Source organism: Bos grunniens, chromosome 20 (genome assembly GCF_055505025.1).
Source record: "Bos grunniens cultivar Pamir isolate PY7600 chromosome 20, Bosgru_T2T1.0, whole genome shotgun sequence".
NCBI classification, from domain to species: Eukaryota; Metazoa; Chordata; class Mammalia; order Artiodactyla; family Bovidae; genus Bos; species Bos grunniens.
Genome location: NC_141184.1, coordinates 63,915,123 through 63,929,125, shown reverse-complemented (window position 1 = coordinate 63,929,125; position 14,003 = coordinate 63,915,123). Strand labels below are relative to the sequence as shown.

General features: G+C 44.5%; 1 protein-coding gene across 14 annotated transcripts in view; it reads right to left on the bottom strand.

Annotated features, from left to right (window-relative positions):
* Window positions 1–8,845, bottom strand: part of ARHGEF28 (Rho guanine nucleotide exchange factor 28) — a 342,857-nt gene extending 334,012 nt beyond the window's left edge. For 4 of the 14 annotated variants that reach the window (XM_086362143.1, XM_086362150.1, XM_086362153.1 and 1 more), the window contains exon 1: window positions 8,704–8,845. Coding sequence is in view for 9 of the 14 variants with exons in the window: in XM_086362155.1 (XP_086218281.1) it covers window positions 8,196–8,541 (346 nt within the window). In the remaining 5 variants the exon portion in view is untranslated. Of the gene's footprint in view, window positions 1–2,576; window positions 2,731–8,195; window positions 8,614–8,703 lie in introns of those variants that run through there. The other 10 variants (XR_015148969.1, XM_086362155.1, XM_086362139.1 and 7 more) reach the window with 7 other exon arrangements.
* Between the last annotated feature and the right edge of the window lie 5,158 nt (window positions 8,846–14,003).

The following is a 14,003-nucleotide window of genomic DNA, read 5'->3' as shown; positions in this document are numbered from 1 at the left end:
TTTAAGAGAAAAGCTGTAACAAGGGACAAATAAGGTCATTATATAATAATGAGGTCAGTTCATCAAGAGGATATACAATTATAATTATATGCATGCTGGTGGCTCAGATGGTAAAGAATCTGCCCGCAATGCGGGAGACCGAGTTCAGTCCCTGGATCGGGAAGATTCCCCTGGAGAAGAGAATGGCAACCCACTCCAGTATCCTTGCCTGGAGAATCCCATGGACAGAGGAGCCTGGAGGGCTACAGCCCACGTGGTCGCAAAGAGTCGGACACAACTGAAGTGACTTAACACACACAACAAATCTGAAGGCAGAAACAGCAATGCAAGCGTAGAGGACTTCACAATAGACAGATTATCCAGATAGAAAATCAAGAAGGAAATAAAGAACCTAAACAATACTTTCGGTCAAATGTACCTAACATACAAAACATTCCATTCAACAGCAGAAGAATACACATTCTTCTTACGCACACACATATCCTCCAGGAGAGTATTTTGGGTCACAAAATTAGTCTTAACAAATTTTAAGAAGATGAAAGCCATATAAAATATCTTTTTCAACCACAATGATTAAAGCTAGGAGTCAATAACAGGAAGAATGTCAGAATAAAAATCAGATGTGTGGAAATTAAATTACACTTCTAAAAAACCAACTGGTCAAAGAAGAACTCAAATAATCCAAAAATCTTGAGATTAAAAATAGAAACACAACATACAAAAACTTTTGGGATGTAACAAAGACAGTTCTAAGAGGGAAGTTTATAGTGATTAACACTTAAATTAATGAAAAAAGAAACATACATAAATCAATAAATGTGTTAACAAATGAAGAAAAAGCATTTAACAAAAGTTCAACATCCTTTAATAAGAATTCAACAAATTGGGTATAGAAGAAACATACCTCAACATAATAAAGGCCATATATAACAAACTCACAGATAATACCATACTCAACAGTGAAAAGATAGAAAGCTTTCCATGATCAGGAATAAGACAGGATGTCCTCTCTTATCATTTCCAGTCAACACAGTACAGAAGTTCTAGTCACAGCAATTAGACAAGAAGAATTAAAAGGCAGTCCACTGGGAAAGGAAGAAATAAAAATGTTTCTTTGAAGATGACATGATCTTACATAGAAAATCCTCAGTACTCCAACAAAAAAACTGTTAGATCTAATAAATGAAGTCAGTAAAGTCACAAAACACAAAATCAACGTACAAAAATCTGTACACTAATTAACCATCTTGAGAATAAAGAAAATAATGCCATTTACAATAGCATCAAAAAACAGTAAGATACTTAGGAATAAATTTAACAAATTTAACTATACATCAAAAACTGTAAGACACCGAAGATACTGAAGACAAATGGAAAGATACTCGTGTTCATGAATCAGAGGAGTTAATACTGTTTAAATGCCCATACTGCCCAAAGCCATCTACAGATTCAACGTAATCCCTGTCAAAACTGCAATTATTTTTCAGGAAAATAGAAAACAATTGTCCTAAAATGTGTATGGAGCAATAAAAGCCTGAATGGACAATGCAGTCTTAAGAAGAACAAGGATGGGGGCATCACACTTCCTGATTGCATATTATATCACAAAGCTATCAATATAGTATGGTACTGACATAAAAACAGACACAGAGATCAATGAAACAGAACTGAAAGCCCAGAAATAAGTCTATGCCTGTATGGTCAATATTTAACAATGAAACCAAAAATACTCAATGGGAAAAAGTCTCTTCAATAAATGATGCTGGGGAAACCAGACATACATATGCAAAAGAATAAAATTGGACCACTATCCTATACCACTCACAAAAATTAACTTGAAGTGGATTAAAGACTTGTAAGACCTGAAATCATAAGACTCCTAGAAGAAAATATGGCAGGGGAGCTCCTTAATGTCAGTCTTGGCAACGATTTTTGGATATGACACCGAAAGAACAAGGAACAAATGCAAAAAATCAACAAGCGTGACTGAAGTGAAAGTGAAGTCGCTCAGTCGTGTCCGACTCTTTGCGACCCCACGGACTGTAGCCTCCAGGCTTCTCAGTCCATGGGATTTTCCAGGCAATAGCAATGGGAGTGGATTGCCATTTCCTTCTCCAGGGGATCTTCCCAACCCAGGGATCAAACCCGGGTCTCCCACATTGTAGACAGATGCTTAACCGTCTGAGCCACCACTAAAGCTTCTGCACAACAAAAGAAACCATCAACAAAATGAAAAGGCAACCTACAGAATGGGAGAAAATATATGTAAACCATATATCTAACAAGAGGTTAATATCCAAAATATATAAGGGACCTCATACAACTCAGTAGCAGAACAAAATCTCATTTTTCAAATGGGTAGGGACTTCCCTGGTGGTCCAGTGGTTAATATTCCAAAGCAGGGGGCACATGTTCAATCCCTGGTCAGGGAATTAAGATCCCACATGACACACCATGCAGTCAAATGATTGAATAAAACAAAACAAACAAAATGGGCAGAGAACCTACACAGATATTTTAACAAAGACAACATACAGCATCAGTGGCTATAGTTAAAAAAATATGATATTGCATACCGGAAAGTTGCTGAGAGTAGATCTTGAGTGTTCTCATCACAGGAAAAGTTAACTATGTGAGGGGATGAATGTGTTGATCATCTTGATCCTGGTAATTGCTCCACAATGTACATGTATATCAAATCATGTTGCACAATTTGACAAGTAATTGTATCTAAAGTTGAGGGAAGAAAACAAAGACAGACTGGGGTATCTCTGGTTATTAATCCCCCATTACTGAAAGTATTCAAGGACAATAATCAAATGGTCAACCATTTGGAGGTATGCTATACATGGGGATTGTTCACTTGCTAGAAACTAGAGAAAAACCTTTCGAGTTTCCTTCAGTCTTAAGACTATAACTCTGAACAAGAATTTCATTCATTTCCCCAGATAGAATGTACTGCTGCTGCTAAGTCACTTCAGTCGTGTCCAACTCTGTGCGACCCCATAGACAGCAGCCCACCAGGCTCCTCCATCCCTGGGATTCTCCAGGCAAGAACTCTGGAGTGGGTTGCCATTTCCTTCTCCAATGCATGAAAGTGAAAAGTGAAAGTGAAGTCGGTCAGTCATGTCCGACTCTTCGTGACCCCATGGACTGCAGCCCACCAGGCTCCCCCGTCCCTGGGATTTTCCAGGCAAGAGTACTGGAGTGGGGTGCCATTGCCTTCTCTGAGACAGAATGTACAGTTACCTAAAGAGGCCTGGGTAGCCTCTCATTTATATCTGAGAAGGACCAGCCATCTAACTTCTTGAGCAACATTCTCCTTCCCTCCCATGTATCTCAATATTTTCCAATGCAATCCACACCTGATACAAAGGAAAACATCACCATTAGCATCTGTGGGGATGCTGTAAATTAGGACTTGATGTAACAGTGGAATTACTAACAACCATCCAATATATGTATATTCTGCTTGGACACCCTACAAAGTAGCCTAAATCGGCGTTCTAGCCATAAATGGGCTTACGCTCAAGTTGGAAAATTGAGAATTCAGTCAACAGTTTCAGAGATGGTGGCTTATGCTTGCTTTGAGGACTGCGAGAGACTTCAGCTAGAAAGAAAAGGGGAACAAAGGAACAACGTCAAAGAAGTTAGGAAATACAGGGCTTGTTCCACAGGCAGTTACTAGTCCTGGCTAATGGGAGCAGAAGGTCCATGAGACCAGGCAATAGGAGACATGTGACTTGCCGACCATTTAAAAGGAATGCCATGAAAATCACCCTTTCCTGGATTCTTTCAGCTGCAGAAAGCCAGAAACACTAAAGATTACGAAAGTAGCTAGCAAACCCTTTTATAAGTAACTAGTGTCACCTTTTTGAAAGATGATGCTGGCCCCAAGTTAAACGATTCTGAACCCAGGTGATTCCAACAAACAGCCAGGCTTCGAATCCTGGGCTAGAGACTCAACTAACCCATAATCTCATTAATCACTGAGCACCCCATACTTTTTTAAACTAACACCTGGCCACACAGCAAACCAGGAGTCTGGTGGAGCAAGAAAAAGGACCAGGCACAGACAATAAACAACAGTCATTAGTGGGGAAGAGACAAATTTGCCCCAGAAGGACTTGCCTGAACCATTCAGCCCAACGAAAACTTCCTCGATAGTTAGAAGTCCTTAAGAGACTGCCTTTTCTCCAAACCCTTCTAGTTTACAGCATCCCTGCAAAGGCCATTGGTGACATTTTCCCTTGTATCAGGTGTGAAAATGTTTTAATCATGAAATTCAGAAACAATCAGCCCACTTGTTTTTCACCTTCTCAGCTCTACCCCGCCCTCTTCCACAAGGAGCGGGGTTTTCCACAGAAGAAAGGGAGCAGGATGGTCTATGACCCACAGGCGTGGGCTCCAGACTTTCATGTCTGAAGTCCCTCTGGACTAAGTCCAGAAAGATAACTCAGTCATTTCAACCTGATGACTGTCTGGTGATCAAGGTGAGGTAAGTTAATAGTATTATTTCATAATCCTTCAAATGTTTCCGACCACCCGCTGCAGGTGCAGGACTGACCCTGTCGACAGTACATCCTGGCCATGCTGCCCAAGACAGCAAAAGCTGAATTGACATTCACCCTCCTCACCTTCAAATTTCAGGGCTGTATCGAACATTCGAAGCAGCAGGTCCTTAGAGACCATCAAGTCTACTCGTTCCTCTGTGACCAGATGAGGAAGCTGAGACCCACAGAGGGGTTATACCTGCCCCAGGTTACACAGCTAAGAGGCCAGAGGCGAGTCTCCATTCCTGCCCTGGACTCCCAGCCGAGGGCGCTGCCCCCTGAGATCACACAGACACCTCACTGCGTTCTGAAACCTGGAGAACCTGCTCAAGCTCCCTTTTCAATGGCTATTTTCCATTTGTTATCAATCTAACCATCACTTTCTGACACTTACTCTCTGCCAGGCACTACTAGAAGTGCTCTCTGCAAATTAACTCACTCAATTCCTCCAGCAACCCTAGAGGGCAGGTTACAGGGATTATCCCCATTTCACAGATGTGAAACCTGAGGTAGAGGGAGGCGACAGAGTCAGGTCCATCTCATGAGACGGACTGGCCCCAGAGTCCCCACTCTTAACCACTTGGTGATAATTTATAAAGGATAAATGCTTTAAATTATAAAATAACGGAAGAGGCGCAAGCCTTGAAAAGGGCACAATCGCTAGTGTATGATAATGAATCTAAGAGCTAAACCATACATTTTGTTGATATATGCAATATATTTCATGCTTTTTTTAAGGGATTTTGTGTCTGAGAGAAACATAGAAAGCATATTAACATTTTAAGCATTTTTAAAGGTAAAATGATCATGTACACAACAGTCAAAGTCTGCCACTTGAAACAGGCAGTGTATCTGAGTGCTGGTTCTACTCATGCTATTATGTAAAGCGAAGGTGTCGCCCGTCTTCTCCTATGCTGGCCTTCATTCTCGGCTAGGAGGCACTCCTTTTACATCAACCCTCTCCAGAAATCAAACCTCAAAATACCAAATTGAGGATTAAAATAAGAGACTGTACCTCTGAAGATTACTTTTTTTTTATAAAAATGTCCAAAATCAAGATCACTGGAACAAATGCCCAATATTCAATTATGTTTTCACTCTCCTTCATACTAAAAATGTCAAATCTCATTACCTTGGTTATCCAGGAGAAAAAGTCCAGGAGCAATCATGGTAGAAATAAGAAAATTACAATTGTGCCCAAGATCAAATTTCAAGAGATAAATTGCAGTCAAGCTAAGAAGATGCACTGTCACAGAAAAAAGTTACCTGACATTTTATCAGCCAAAAGTCTTAGTGTTGAGTGTGGAGAGGCCCACTCAAAATGCAACAGATCCTAAAAATTCTAAAATCAGCAAAGTATTGCCTTAGATATGAACCCCACAGTACAGAGAATCAAAGCAGAGAGCAGAGCCAGGCATACAATAGGTCCTCAAATATTTGTCAAATACATATAAGAAAATGTTCATCAAAAGAGAGAAACATGATAGAGACTGCCAGAATGCAAAATAGCAAGTGACGCTGCTTAGACGTTTTAAGAACTTTTAAATACCAAGATGATAGCACAAGAACTAAGGATTATATAGACTGGACAAAAATGGCAGAGTACCATCCAATCAGGGCAAAATGCTCTGTGATCTAGTACCTGACCTGTACTTCTTAAGAAAAATAACTCTTAAGCCCAGCCTGGCCTAAGGGAGGGATCTGGACCCAAGCCCTACAACGTGGCATAATATTTGCAGTACAACTCTAACATGGCAGAATTCCCTGAATTTGGTGCACTTCCATTATAACACTGTTTTTAATTTAGAACTCTCAACAGGAGTTGCTGGGCTTGACCCAACTCTTCATAACAAATTCAAGGTCCCGCTAAAGCAACATAAATACAGATGCAATTAAACAAAAACCACATAAATCAGGTCTGCCATATCTGATCAGTAAATTAAAGCATAATAAAATTACAGTTGGCCTGGCAGTTTGAGAGTAATCTGGACTCTATGCAGTACCATTCTAGCCATATTCCAATTGCAAGGGGTTTCCCGACATTTATAACATAAATCTTTTTTCTGGGGAGTCACACTTGGTCATAAACTCTGGCTGAATGTGAAGTTAGAGCTTTAAGTACCAGTATAGGGGCTACCAATTCTGTACAGAATCCTTAATATAGAAGTAATATTATAGTCCTTTATGTTTTAATACCTCTTTAGAACACATTTCCTTTTCTCATATACCAAAGGAGGTCACGTAACAGAGCTCACCTGAAATTCCTGCGAAATTTAAGTCTGAGCCCCAAGAGTAGTTTCTTATAAAAGCACAATGAGAAAATATTCCAGACTCTTCTGCAGTACTCACATGATTAAGCAAACAAACAAAAAAAAGGTGTGAAACACAAGTGAGGAACCTGATGAAATTTCACAGAGCCTTAGTTACCAACTACTGTTTTCCTCTCTACCTTTAAGTGTTTCTAAACTGCTTAAGGGACAGGAGAGGTGCTTCAAAGGAAAGTCTAAGGACACACCTGTTACATAACCTGTTCTTGGTTGACCAGGTTATGTGGCTTTGATAAGGAAGAAAACATAATCAGAAGCAGGACAAACACTAATTCTCTGTTCTGCCTTCTCACATTAGCCAGGGCATTCACCTGAGTCACATGCCCAATAGCTAGCTCTGTGCCTCAGTTTCTCTAGTCACTAACCATGAGGTCTGCTGCTATCCAAATTCCTACTGGATCAAAGTCAATGAGCACAACAATCACACAGAAAGTCCACAAAGGAATATTAAACTGAAATGCTATGTGGTGTAAGAAAAAAGCCAAAGGTTTTTGCAGTAATCATTTGTTTTCCTCCAAATAACTCCATAGGAGTCAGCTTGGCCATAAATCAGGATAAGGTAAATACCTATGTGCTTTAAGAATGCACATATAAAAACTCAAGACAGATAAATTTAAAAGCTTCCCAGGTAAAGCTGTCACTGCTTGGACTATCCTGTTCAAAGATCAACCCACAGAACCCAAGAGAACAGGTCTTTGATTTTTTGTTGTGAAAAAAAGGACTTCAATTCCCCTGACATCTTCAAGGCCTAGAACACAAGATGGCAAAGCTTTAGAAAACCTGGGGCCCCATGGGACCCCAAATGATCAATTCTGTCTAAACATCTTACATTTTCTTATTTTTTATCTATTGGTGGGGGTCTGCTGATAAAACCTCTTTAACTCTGGATCTGCAGAGGTCTATCGCTACCCAGGCAGGGGTCAAGAAGGGAGACGCTGCGCAAACACAGATGTTGCTGCCAGCTGAAACCAAGGAGAGGGACAGGGGCTGCAATGGGTTCCTAGGGAGGCAGATGGATTCTCTCCTGGAAATCTAACTGGTGTCTGGGAAACGAGAGCTGGGTTTCCAAGGCGGCCTGAGCACCCAGCTTCTACAGAGCCCTTCATAGGCGAGGAAGCCTCCTTGGCGCCAGCACAGGACGTCATCATGCCCCACCGTGGAAAACTCCCAGCACAGGAACGTTAGGGGACCACCACGCACACCCCAGGTTCCCAGTGGAAAAGAGACCCACAAAATAATCCTGTGGAAGTCCAAAGGAATTCTGGCCGCGTCTCCTAACCAGGATAACTATAGATACCTTTTAAAGCACACTTACGTTTCCACGCGAAAGAAACGTTGGCGCTTATGTCCTGAGCGGAATTTCGCTCGCTCTGCTGCTCTCCGGGGACCCGCCGCGCACCCCTCACCCCGGAGCCAGGCACTGATGGGAGGGGCGATCCCAGCTTTCGAGGCTCTCTCTTCTCCACCGCAGGAAGACCGCTGATTTCCCCGGCACCCGAACGACAGAGACCCAGCTTCCACCCACCCATCCCCGGTCCCCGGAGCGGGGCCGGCAGGGGACAAGAGGGGCCGCGCGGCCGGGGAACCCCGCGCTCCGCTGCCGCCGCCGCGCCGCCTCTGCACTTGTTGCAGTCCCCGAGGGGCCGGGAGGCGGCGGCCATCCTTCGCGCCGCTGAGCCCGCGGCAGCGCCTCCTCCCACCCCCTGGAGACCCTGGACCCTGGAGAAAGTAGCTCCGCGACGGCGAACTCAGGTGAGGCGGGCAAACTTTTCCGCCGCGAGGGGCCGGGGGACGCGAGGATGGAGCCCCCAAAGAGCACTTACCCGGAGCTGCAGCCCCACAGCCTCCGGCGCCCGAGCGAGGCGCTGCCCCCGCGCCCAGCCCGTTGGCGCCCGGAACGCGCCGCCCGAGCCTGGGAGGCTCTCCCCAAGCGGCCCACGCCCGGCGGCTGCGGCGCGGCCCGGCCGGCGCGAGGGGGCGGAGCCGAAGCCGCGCTCCGGGGCCGGGCTGGCTGCGCCCGCCGCTGAGGACGCCCCGCTCTCTCCGCGCCTGCCGGCTGCCGCTGGATCCGGCATCACATGGCCCGGCCTGCCCGCCGCCGCGCCCGACACGGGCTCCAGGAGGAAACCTGAAGCTGCCGTACCGCGCGGGCTCCGCCGGCCCCCTCCCGCCGCCGGCGGCCGCTCGCCTGGGCCTCCCTCCCCCGGCCCCCAGCACCAAGACCGGGAGAGGCTGCGGGACCGCGGGCGCGAGGTTGCGCCCGGATGGCGGCGCCCGCGCGCCCCGGATCCCACTGGAGTCAGGGGCCGGCTGCCCGCGCCTGAAAGGAGATGTGCAGGGCCCGAGGAAGGCCCAGCCTGCCCTCGGCCAAAAGCCACCACCGTTGTGACTGAACGTGCTCCAGTTCTTACCTAAACATCAGTAGACGCCTCTTGTTTCTCGAGGCTCACGATCCTCCAGCCCAGAGCTTCACCAGCTGTGTGATTCTCTGCGTGTTCACGCCCGCAAGGGGCTCATTAGAAGTCATCATAATTCTGACCAGTGCAAATTCGATGAGTGAAACAGGGCACCCAAAGCTGGTGCTTTGGGACAACCCAGAGGGATGGGTTGGGGAGGGAGTTGGGAGGGGGGTTCAGGATAGGGGGACACATGTACACCCGTGGCTGATTCATGTCGATGTATGGCAAAAACCACCACAATATTGTAAAGTAATTAGTCTCCAATTAAAATAAAAATTAACTTTTTAAAAAAGAATCAACAAAAAATAAAATTAAAATCAGAATTTTTAAAAAAAGTCATCATAATTCAAAAACATGAAAACCCTGTTACTTAGCATAAACAGCAATATGAGAGGGAATCCCTTACCATCCACGGCGCTTTTCTGGTTAGAACTGATCACAACCCCAAGCAGAGAAGCCTCTCCATCAGCCAGGCCTTCCTAAAAGTGATTTCAGATAATGATAGCAGTTTTAAAGACAAAAGTACCCATTTGATCTTTCTCATAATTAGATAGTGAAGGACAGGGAAGCCCGGCATGCTGCAATCCACGGGGTCGAAAAGAGTCTAACGAGACTTACCAAGTAAACAACAACCCATTTGATTTTTCTCATAATTACCTTGAGTCTCTGTTTTGGTTTTCCTTTAAAGACCTGTCAGAACCAGACAGAACCAGGACAGGGGAGTAGGCCAAAGGAACTGTATACCAAGACACCCCTTCACCAGCTGTCACCAACACCCCTTCCAGGTGGTGGTCAATTTCGCCTCCCTGTCCGTCCTCACTTGCCCAGGCCACCTTGCAGACAGGGCAGCCAGACCAAGAGGGCAAAGCTGAAGAGGAGAGCAAGAAAACCCTGCGTTGTGTCCAAAGTCACAAAGGTCCAGCCTTTTGCCTTGATAAAGGGGCCCCAGCCTGTCATTGCACACTAGACCTCATGCTACAATCCCACCTCCTATTTCACAGATCTGGGACCCCAAGGCCTGGCCTCAGGCATAGCCTTTTAAAGACAAGTAAGTTCCTGCCCATTGCCAGGTCTTCAAAGTACTGGACAAAAAATAAAAACAATAATATTGTTTTCAAAACTAAAACATACTTCCAACCATAAATGTCTGCTGGAGTTGAGATGAACCAACACACTGGACAAAAATGGTTTCCAATCCATGGTGAGCAAAAGCTTGGATGGATTAGTGCCCTTAGTTGTTATGCTCCTTTCTGCTTCTGCTAAGTCGCTTCAGTCATGTCCGACTCTGTGCGACACCATAGACGGCAGCCCACCAGGCTTCCCCGTCCCTGGGATTCTCCAGGCAAGAACACTGGAGTGGGTTGCCATTTCCTTCTCCAATGCATGAAAGTGAAAACTGAAAGTCAAGTCTCTCAGTCGTATCCAGCTCTTAGCGACCCCATGGACTGCAGCCTACCAGACTCCTCCATTCATGGGATTTTCCAGGCAAGAGTACTGGAGTGGGGTGCCATTGCCTTCTCCATATGCTCCTTTCTACATCACCTCAGTTCAGTTCAGTCACTCAGTCGTGTCCGACTCTTTGCAACCCCATGAACCACAGCACGCCAGGCCTCCCTGTCCATCACTAACTCCTGGAGTGTACCTAAACTCATGTCCATTGAGTCAGTGGTGCCATCCAACCATCTCATCCTCTGTCCTCCCCTTCTCCTGCCCTCAATCTTTCCCAGCATCAGGGTCTTTTCAAATGAGTCAGGCTCTTCGCATCAGGTAGCCAAAGGATTGAAGTTTCAGCTTCAACATCAGTCCTTCCAATGAACACCCAGGACTGATCTCCTTTAGGATGGACTGGTTGGATCTCCTTGCAGTCCAAGGGACTCTCAAGAGTCTTCTCCAACACCACAGTTCAAAAGCATCAATTCTTTGGCACTCAGCTTTCTTTATAGTACAACTCTCACATCCATACATGACTACTGGAAAAATCATAGCCTTGACTAGACGGACCTTTGTTGACAAGGTAAAGTCTCTGCTTTTTAATATGCTGTCTGCTGCTACTGCTAAGTCGCTTCAGTCGTGTCCGACTCTGTGCGACCCCATAGACGGCAGCCCACCAGGCTCCGCTGTCCCTGGGATTCTCCAGGCAAATGTGCTATCTAGGTTGGTCATAACTTTCCTTCCAAGGAGTAAGCATCTTTTAATTTCATGGCTGCAATCACCATCAGCAGTGATTTTGGAACCCAAAAAAATAAAGTCAGCCACTGTTTCTACTGTTTCCCCATCTATTTGCCAGGAAGTGATGGGACTGGATGCGATGATCTTAGTTTTCTGAATGTTGAGCTTTAAGCTAACTTTTTCACTCTCCTCTTTCACTTTCATCAAGAGGTTTGTTAGGTCTTCTTCACTTTCTGCCCTAAGGGTGGTGTCATCTGCATATCTGAGGTTATTGATATTTCTCCCAGCCCAGTGTTTCTCATGATGTACTCTGCATATAAGTTAAATAAGTAGGGTGACAATATACAGCCTTGACGTACTCCCTTTCCTATTTGGAACCAGTCTGTTGTTCCATGTCCAGTTCTAATTGTTGCTTCCTGACCTGCATATAGGTTTCTCAAGAGGCAGTTCAGTGGTCTGGTATTCCCATCTCTTTCAGAATCTCTTTTTCCACAGTTTATTGTGATCCACACAGTCAAAGGCTTTGGCATAGTCAATAAAGCAGAAATAGATGTTTTTCTGGAACTCTCTTGCTTTTTCCATGATCCAGAGGATGTTGGCAATTTGATCTCTGGTTCCTCTGCCTTTCCTAAAACCAGCTTGAACATCTGGAACTTCATGGTTCACGTATTGCTGAAGCCTGGCTTGGAGAATTTTGAGCATTACTTTGCTAGCATGTGCTGCTGCTGCTGCTAAGTCGCTTCAGTCGTATCTGACTCTGTGTGACCCCATAGACGGCAGCCCACCAGGCTCCCCCATCCCTGGGATTCTCCAGGCAAGAACACTGGAGTGAGTTGCCATTTCCTTCTCCAATGCATGAAAGTGAAAAGTGAAAGTGAAGTCGCTCAGTCATGTCCAACTCTTAGCGACCCTATGGACTGCAGCCTACCAGGCTCTTCCAACCATGGGATTTTCCAGGCAAGAGTACTGGAGTGGATTGCCATTGCTTCTCTGACTAGCGTGTGAGATGAGTACAATTATGCAGTAGTTTGAGCATTCTTTGGCTTTGCCTTTTTTAGGGATTGGAATGAAAACTGACCTTTTCCAGTCCTGTGGTCACTGCAGAGTTTTCCAAATTTGCTGACATATTGAGTGCAGCACTTTCACAGCATCATCTTTTAGGATTTGAAATAGCTCAACTGGAATTCCATCACCTCCACTAACTTTGTTTGTAGTGATGCTTCCTAAGGCCCACTTGACTTCACATTCCAGAATGTCTGGCTCAAGGTGAATGATCACACCATCGTGATTATCTGGAGAGTGAACATTTTTTTTGTACAGTTCTTCTGTGTATTCTTGACACCTCTTCTATGTCACTAGTACTGTGCATTTTCTGCTTTCTTTCTCCCCTCTCCTTTTTTTCAGTACTTCTGTCAGACAAGAAAATAAGAAAATGTGGGAGGAGGACCAACTATTATTAGACGTTACCCCCAAACCCCTTCTCCACTAAAATGAAACAAACAAGCAAAACTAGTGTTGTGGAACCCTCAGCACCTGAGGACATATAATCATGCTATCTGCAGTTTTCTTGTCTTCTCTTAAGCTCTGAGCTTGATCAATATTTAAATAAGTACCTGGCTTCAACTTCTGCTGGTTCAAATATTAAGCAAAGTGTACTCTAGCACCTTAAAAGAAGCCTGTGAATGTATGGAGCAGGAAACTATCAATTGTATAAATAGTCCCTGTGTCTGATTGATTTTGTTGCTCCAGATATAGGTCACTCAGGACACTGAGACAGTGCTAAGCTTGGCTGGGATGGCATTTGTTTAGAATTCAAAGACTATTCTCTGGCCCCAGAGAAGGGTCATTCAGCCAACAAGAAAACAGGTTGGTAATTCAGTTGGGAAAATTCTTGCTGGGACAGTGAGTATTAGGCCAGTGTCCCAGCTCATCTCTGTCTTTTCTAGTTATTCAGTCTCCATTCGTCCTTACAGACTTCAGTCAGAGCTCGTCCATAAATCCTTTCTTCGTTGTCCGGTTTCTGCCAGCCTCTGAACTTTGGCAAAGCTTAATGATCTTACCACGCAGTTTAGCACCTGATTCTATTCTCTGTCATGTGTTGGACTATTACAGTTACTTATCCTCTTCGCTTGTCATTTCAAGGGCAAAGACTGTCTCTTACCCTAGTAATCTCCAAAGTCCTAACACAGGCACCTCTGGAGTATTTAATATTTGTTTTTTTAAAGTGCACTATCATATCAGTTATTCAGATTGGAAAAATATATATCATAATTTTCAAACTTTTCTTTAATGGAATATAACCACTCCAAATTCTATTAGCTACTTAATTCTTTCCTGCTCTTCATTCTATTTCCTTTGCCAGTAATTCTCAAAGATTGAATAACATTGTAAATCTAATGTTTGGACATAGCAGTTGGGAAATTTTCAATGTTTCCTAAATAAAAGCATGATACTAGAAGACTATAGATTTGGGGTTGGGGGGACAAGTTTTGGAA